This window comes from Zosterops lateralis (genome assembly GCF_965231275.1).
Source record: "Zosterops lateralis genome assembly, contig: HAP1_HAP1_SCAFFOLD_51, whole genome shotgun sequence".
Taxonomy (NCBI): domain Eukaryota; kingdom Metazoa; phylum Chordata; class Aves; order Passeriformes; family Zosteropidae; genus Zosterops; species Zosterops lateralis.
The window spans coordinates 888953-897242 of record NW_028154613.1 but is presented as its reverse complement, the minus strand read 5'-3'; the positions used below and the strand labels follow the sequence as shown (position 1 = coordinate 897242).

At 53.4% G+C, this 8290-nt stretch overlaps 1 protein-coding gene across 1 annotated transcript; it reads left to right on the top strand.

Annotated features, from left to right (window-relative positions):
• Nucleotides 1-4552: 4552 nt before the first annotated feature.
• Nucleotides 4553-5485, top strand: LOC310923387 (olfactory receptor 14J1-like; the record flags this gene model as incomplete). The annotated part of the gene is made up of 1 exon (XM_083885415.1): nucleotides 4553-5485. One exon carries the CDS (start codon nucleotides 4553-4555, stop codon nucleotides 5483-5485), a length of 933 nt encoding a protein of 310 aa, XP_083741541.1.
• Between the last annotated feature and the right edge of the window lie 2805 nt (nucleotides 5486-8290).

The window sequence follows — 8290 nt, the reverse complement described above, 5'->3', positions numbered from 1 at the left end:
ATTGGGGAATCCCATTCCTAAAGCCAGGCCCGGGGAAACCGAGCATCACAGCTGGTGCCAGCCCTGGCTGCCCTGGCAACAGCCTTGGGAGCGGGTCCCTGGCTGGGGGCTGTGGGAACCTCTTCCCTCTGGGACCCAGAGACAGGACTGCAGGGAACGGCTGGAGCTGACTCGGGGCCGCTTTGGCTTGGATCTCAGGAAAAGGTTTTTCCCCTAGAGGCTGCTGGGGCACTGAACAGGCTCCCAGGGAAAGGTCACAGTTCCAGGGCTCTCTGAGCTCCAGCAGCCTTTGGACAGTGCTGCCAGGCCCAGGCTGGGATTGTTGGGCTGTCCTGTGCAGGGCCAGCAGTTGCACTCCAGGATCCTGATGGCTCCCTCCCAACTCAGCCCATTCTGGGATCCCTTCTGGCATCCCCTGGCCCTGGCAATGGGACTGCAAATGGTTGCCATGGCAAGGGACTCTGGCGCCAGGCCTGAGCTGGGATGCTCAAGAGCCCTGTGGGCAGAGGCAGTCCCAGCCATGCCATGGGCACATCCCAGGGCACCTTGGGCTGCAAAGGCACCCATCTGTCACAGGCACTCACGGGGGCTCCACGGTGACACCCCAGGAGTGCCCAGGCTGCCAAAGAGCCGGGATGTCCCAGACACTCCCAGGGCTTCCTGTCCTGGGCACAGTGGGAGCTTCAGGCAAAAGCTTCATTTCTGCATTGGAGAAACTCCTGCTGAGTCCTGAGGTGGAGAAATGACACCCAACAGCCACCGTGGATCCTCAAACCCCTCCAGGATGCCTAGACTTTTAAAATTCAATCTAAAAGAGTAGACTGAGATTGGCTGGATCCAATCCTAGCCTAGACTTTGCCAAAGGTTTATGTGTGAAAGATTGAACAGGTGGAATTGAACCAAAATGCAATTTGTCCTACAGGATAAACGATAGAATACCAGATAGATTTCTCTAAATACAGCTATGACTGATTCAGATCTGGATTTGATAGAAAGATTCATTTACGCCACAGAGTCAATAAAAAACCAGAGTAATTTACTCCACAGTATAGGAGCTCTAACAATTATAAGGAAATATTGCTCTAGGAACCAATTTGGAAGTGAACAGGGCCTTGGTGGGGTTGTTTGATCCCATTACAGGCAGAGCCTCCTGCTCCAGCAGGAACTGCCTTTCCTGTGCCAGGCCCAGGGCAGATCCCACTGCAGGAAAAGCCCCAGGCCAGCCCCAAGACAGGGAACGGCTCGGGCACAAGTGCAGAGTGCCGTGCTGGCAGCTGTGCCAGGGAGAGCCTGAGGCACCAAAGGCACCTTGGCAGCAGCAGCTGCTTCCAGGCCATGGCCAGAAGCCTCCCTTGGCAACCGGGCCTGGTGGCCACCACTGCAGAGCTGCTGCTTCAGGGCTCATTTCTGCCTGGCCTCTGCCCCAGCCCACAGAGTGTCACCTCAGCCCTGACTCTGGCACAGCTGCTGGGCCTGAGCCCTGCAGAGCCTAAAGGTCACCTGTGCCCCCCTGGCTCTGGCAGCCCCTGGGGCAGGGGGGAAAGGCCAGAGCAGGGGCTGCCTTTGGCTGCTGGATGTGGGCTCCAGCAGAGACAAGGAGGAGTCAGGGGAGTGGATGGAGGGCAGTGAGCAGCCCCTTGTCCCCATGCAATCCTGGAATGGTCTGGATGGCAAGAGCTCTGCAGTGCTCATCTCATCCAAACCCTGGCCATGAGCAGGGACATCTTTCAGCAGATCAGGTTGTTCAGAGCCCTTTCCCAGCTGGACTGGAATGTTTCCAGGGATGGGGCATTGACCAGCACTGCCCTTCCCCACTGCCTGTCTGCACACAAGCACTTCCAGGCCTCTCTGCATTTCCCTTGCCCTCACTCTGGGCTCACTCACACACCTCCCAACAACCCACCTGCAGCTTGGAGCTGCAAGGAGTTCAAAGCTTGTCTGTCCTTCAGCAGTTGGTCTAATTCTGCCTTCAGCCAACTCTGGATTTGTGTTTCTTGCAGAACTTCCTGTGTATCTGAAACATTCCTTGCATGGTTCTGCCTTGGGGAAGGGGAACCTCCATGGTGGCACCTTGGCCTTGGCGCACACTTGAAGAGTGTGTCTGAAACTTCGGAGTTTTAGATTGCTAAAAAAGGAAGAAAATCCCTCTCTGACTGAGTGCAGGCAGTTCTCTGAGCAAAGTAGGTCCCAGGTGAGTGATGGGAGACAGGATGGGGTTGGGGAATGTGGAGCAAGGTTGTCCACACTGGGCCAGAGCTCAAGGCACAGCTTCTCTGACCAGGACAGACTTCCTTGGGAGAGACTCTGGGTCAATATCAGTCGCAGAGTGCTGCAATCACCTCTTCTCTAACGAGAAATTTACACTCTTGAAAATAGGAATGTGGGTTTAATAGAAACTCTTTGAAAGCTTCCTCCATAACTCCAGGAAAAAAGGCTTCCTAATGAACTGCACCAGACCAGAGGGAAATCAAGGCACAGCCATGGTTTGTCAGGACTTGCTTGATCCTAATGAGCCCCGTGGTGCATTTGGAGTTGAGCCCTGGAACCTCAGGGCCTGAGAGGAGATTGCACAAACCTTTCCAGGAATCAAAGTCAGAGGAAACACAAAAGTATCTGGAAGCATTAATGGGTCCCAATGAGGTCCATCCCCAATACAGGCTCCTCATGGAATCCTTGGAGTAGAGAATGGGAGGCCAGGATTGCACAAAAACCACTCAGATACTCAGTTGTGGGAAGGAAAATCCAAAGTGCCTTAAACATCTTGAGTATCTCAAAGTATTAATGAGCCCCACTGAGTGTCAATGCAAAGCTCCCAAGGGACTCATTAAAGCAGATAATTGGAGGCCAATTATCACACACAGCACTCAGACTCAGTGTCAAAAAGTAGTTCCTTAATAAACTTTGAGTACTGTGAAGTACTAATGAGCCCCACTGAGTGTTGTTACTGACTCAGAATCCCAAGGGACTTGTTAAAGTAGATAATTGGGGCCATGATTGCAGAAACCTCTCATAGAGTCAGTTTTAAAAGGGAAACTCCAAGTACCTTAAAATAACTAAAATATCTTGAAGCATTAATGAGCCCCACTGAGTGTCATTACTGACAAAGCCTCTCAAGGGACTAATTACAGCAGATAATTGGATTGCACAACCTCTCAGAGATTCCAAGGCAAAAGCAAAACCCAAAGTCCTTTGAAAAACCTGTCACCACTGCCTGCATTTCTCTGCTCTGCCTGGGGTCTGGAGACACTTTCTCTCTCCTGTCCCTCTGTGGGACCCATTAAAACTTCAAGAAACTTCGGAGTTGGATTCTGACCTGGAGTTCTTGAGCAGTTTCATCATCTCCCTCTGATGTTCAGGGCCTCATCACAAGCCCCAAGAGGGTCATTAAAGTCCTTGTGCTGTGTCTGTGCTGCTCAGCTGGGCTGGGCTCCTGGCACAGAGGCAGCTCCTGGCAACCAAGCAGAGCTCAAAACCACATTTCTCTTGATGAGCAGCTCTTCTCCCAGCCCAGCAGGGCTGGGGCACTGCCTGCAGCCACCCCGGGCACAGCACACAGGCACAGAGAGCTTCAATCACTCAGGGCTGGGAAGGGGCTGACAAGTGCCTGAGAGAGAATCACTCCCAGCCCTTGGCACAGGAACCTCTGGCTGCAGGACAATGCAGCTGCAGCTCCTGCAGTCCTCTCCTAAAGCTGGAACATGCCAATGCCTACAGACTCTGTGAGTACATTCTCTGCTTCTCTCCTGTGTAGAGCAGCCAGGGGTGCCCAGGGCTGTCCTGCAGAGCAGGGTCCTGCAGCCCAGGGCGCTGTGCTGGGGCAGGGACTCTGCTGCCTGCCAGGGACAGCTCTGAGCCAGCCCTGGGAGCTGCTCCCAGCACTGGGGGACAAGATCTGGGTGGAAGGAAACATAGCTGGTAAGGCTTGGATGTGTTCTTTTTGTGTGGTGAGGGTGCTGCATTGTTCAGGACTGCTCCCAGAATGATATATAACTCTAGAACATTTCCAAGTAGGTTATTCAGGGAGCACAGCAAGGCAGGGGCTGCAAAAATGGGGAAATCCTGCATTTTAATCAACATCTCTGGATAGCCTGGGTGGGAAATTGCACATAGGTATTCACCTCACGGTTCAGGTTCAGGAAAAAAAAAACAAACATGTTCTCTGAGATCTTTATAAACCAGACAATGAAAGAAATCAGCAGAGGGCCCCTTGCAGGCAGCACCAGAATCACTTTTCCAGCCTCCTCAGGGTTGCTCTGACGTTGCCATCAGAGCCTGCAGAGCCAGAGCTGCCCCTGGGCAGTGCCTGAGCTGGGAGGGCACTGCAGGGCAGAGCTGAGCCCCCAGGGCTGGGCTGGGCTCTGGCAGCACTGGCAGGGCCCAGCCCTGGGCACAGGGAAGCAGCTGCAGGCAGGGACAGCTCCAGGCAGCAGAGCCCTGGGCAGGCAGTGGGGGGAAAGTGCCACCAAGCTGTGCTGGGATATTCAAAGTCCTCTCCAAACTGAACTATTCCATGATTACTCTTTTTACAGATCCCCATGCCAAGACACCACAAATGTCCAACAGCAGCTCCATCAGCCACTTCCTCCTGCTGCCATTGGCAGACACGAGGCAGCTGCAGCTCCTGCAATTCTGCCTCTTCCTGGGCATCTCCCTGGCTGCCCTCCTGGCCAACGGCCTCGTCATCAGCGCCACAGCCTGCGGCCACCACCTGCACAGCCCCATGTTCTTCTTCCTACTCAACCTGGCCCTCAGTGATGTGGGCTTCATCTGCATCACTGTCCCCAAAGCCATGCACAATTCCCTCTGGGACACCAGGAACATCTCCTATACAGGATGTGCCGCACAGGTTCTTTTCTTTATGTTTTTCATGTCAGCAGAGTTTTGTCTCCTCACTGTCATGTGCTACGACTGCTACGTGTCCATCTGCAAACCCCTGCACTACGGGACCCTCCTGGGCAGCAGAGCTTGTGCCCACATGGCAGCAGCTGCCTGGGCCAGTGCCTTTCTCAATGCTCTCCTGCACACAGCCAATACATTTTCCCTGCCCCTGTGCCATGGCAATGCCCTGGGTCAGTTCTTCTGTGAAATCCCAGCGATCCTCAAGCTCTCCTGCTCCAAATCCTACCTCAGGGAATTTGGGCTTCTTGCTGTTAGTGTCTGCTTGGTATTTGGTTGTTTTGTGTTCATTGTTTTCTCCTATGTGCAGATCTTCAGGGCTGTGCTGAGGATCCCCTCTGAGCAGGGACGGCACAAAGCCTTTTCCACCTGCCTCCCTCACCTGGCCGTGGTCTCCCTGTTCCTCAGCACTGCCCTGTTTGCTCACCTGAAGCCCCCCTCAATCTCCTCCCCATCCCTGGATCCTGCACTTTCAGTTCTTTACTCGGTGGTGACTCCAGCCCTGAACCCCCTCATCTACAGCCTGAGGAACCAGGAGCTCAAGGCTGCAGTGTGTAGACAGATGACTGGATGTTTTTGGGACCATTAAATTGCTGGCCAATTTCTGCAAATCACTTGTAATAAAACTTATCTTTGATATTTCTTGTTGGTTTGGTTGTGGTTGTTTTCTCTGTGTTTTACATTTTTAATATTGTCCATTAAGAAAAGCCATTCTTGGTGCCATTTCTCATTTTGTTTCACTCCAATTTCCCTGTGGCCACAAACTGTGCTAATGAAGGGCTGCACTCTTGGTGGCTTTAAAAGAACTGAAGGATCTCCTGGGCAAGATTTCTGCAGAGATGCCCCTTTTGTTCCCTTCTCTGCAGCTGCAGCAGCAATGTCTGTGTGCAGAGCTGGGGGCAGATCAGGGCTGGCACAGCAGCTGTGCCCATGAGCAGCAGCCCTTGGTGCTGCCAGTGCTGCTGCCGTGGCCCTGCCCCGCTGCCCTCCTGGCCCTGGTGTTGCTGTAGGGCCTGAGGGCTCTCAGGGCCAGGCACAGGGCTGGGGGTGGCAGTGCCGGGGCTGCAGCAGGGACAGGCCATGGGCACTGCTGGGGCAGCGCTGACGCCTCAGGGCAGGGCCTGGGGGCTCCAGGCTCCTTGCCCAGGCTCTCTCCAGAACACGCCCAGGCCAATGCTCAGCACAGAAAAGCCCCGTGAGCAGCCCCAGGCTGGCCCTGGGCAGGCTGGGGGCAAACAGCAGGGCTGGGGCTCTGCAAGGGCCCTGGGGGAGACGGGAAGGAGCAGCAGAGCAGGGGCTGATCCATCCCCACTGCGCTGGACACCCCAGGGCAGCGTCCCAGAGCGTCCTCATGCCCCTGCCAACAACATCCCCCCTGGGCAGCCCTGGCCTCTCCCCCAGCTCACACAGGGGCCGCATCCTTGCAGGCACAGACACGGCAGCACTGCCTCAGGAGCCCCTGTTTGCACTGCCCAGAGCAGGCCTCAGCACCCCCATGGTGCTGGTGTGGGGAGATGAACCTGAGGGAGCACAAATGCCATCAGCCCCTGGGGCCAGGAAGGGCTGGGCCACAGCAGGGAAACCACTCAGCTTTGGCGTGGCCTCTGTTGGAGTCAGCTGTTGGAGTCCAGGGCATCCCTCTGGGCGCCCTGGATGGTCACAGACCTCGGTAGAGAGGCCTGGGACTCGAGAAAGAGGGTCTGGGGTCTGTGCAGGGGGGTTTTGCCTGGCACAGAGCCCAGGAAGACACAGTCTTTGATTTTGGTCCAGGTGAAAAACATCAAACACAGAGAAGAATTGTAAGTCACAAATGTATGACAGACAGTAGTGTAGTTATCACCCTGTAGAAGATTTTGTAGTTTAGGGTTTTTAGAATGTAGATGCAAAGGGACAAAATGTAGATTTTAGGGCAGTGCCCTGAGTTCTTCTTCTTCTCCCTTGGCATCCATCTTCTGCAGTGACGTGGGCACAAAGTAGTATCAGTGGACTGTGTCAAAGTAGAAATGACTCTGTTAGTATAGGTGATAGGCATTGGTATGAAATGGTAAATAATAACCATGTAGTTATCTGTATAAAGGCAGAGTGACCTCCCATCACAGGGGGAGTCACATCGTGTCCAAGCTCCTGTGAACATCTTGTCCAGACACAGAGAATTTGGAAGATAAGAATTAATAAACAACGCGAGAAACCAAGAAAACCAAGACCTTGAGACTCCTCATCATTCTCACGTCACACCGAGCTCAGCACAGACTAAGACTCAAAGCCTTCAGAGGTCAGGAGGGAAAAACACTCCCTCAGACCCACACAAACCACCAGCGTTGGAATCTCGGGAAGAAAGAAACCATAAAACCTGAGATTGTTTCAGATGCTTCTGTCCATGTCCAGCTCCTCACAGATGAGTCCCTGAACACACACAGTGGTTTATAGGGATTTATGTTCCCCTCTAATTCACTTGGAGGTGATTTTGGAATCCTTTAGAGGAACATCTGACCAGCTCCTGTCCCCATTCCATTTTATTCTCTCCACTTTGGAGTTGGCCTCCTGGGTTTGACATGGAAATTGGTAGTGTCTCCCCATTCTTCCCTCCACCCCTCAATTGTAACATGTATTAAACACTGCAAATAGCCTCATTTATCTGATGGGGAAGATGAGAGGTGGAGAAAGTTAATAGGATTTGTTTTCATGAACCCTGTGATGGTAAAGAAAAATGTTTGTCATTTTGTGGTGGTGCCATTTTTGTGGTGGTGGGTGTTGGGATTTGGAAGCTTATTTCTTGTTCTTGTTCTTATTATTCATTAGTATTACTTTTCATTGGTAAGACTTTTAAATCTTAGACATTATTACCAATGGCTGGATGTCACTCACTGGGAAGATTTCCTTGCTTTTCCAACCAAGATTAAACTGTACAGTCAACTCTGAGTAGCCAGTGGATTCTAAAGTTGGAAAATCCTGTTAATGGTGAGTTTGGTGTGGTTTGGAGCTGGGGAAGGGTCTCATCCCCTCCCGGAGGTGCCCCAAGCCCGCTCTGCTGCCACGTCTGCACTGGCGGCCCCTCAGGGCTGCCCTGCCCTGGGGACATGGTGGGACCCCCCTCCTGCCAGGGCTGAGGCTCCTCATGGCATCTCATAGCCCTTCATGGCTCCTCATTTTCCCTCACAGCCCCTACACTCCCTGATGGTTTCTCACAGCCCTTCACATCCTTTCATGGCCCCTCACAGCCCCTCACGGCCCCTCACAGCCCCAGGCATGGGGCTCCTCCCAAAGCAGGAGGGGTCGGGCCCTGCTTGTTCTCCTTTCATTTCGGTCCCTTCCCAGCCCTGAGGAAAGAAAGGCTGCAATGGAGCCTTTCCCCAGCCTTTCCCTCTGGGTTCATTGCGGCTGAAGCTCTGTGCTG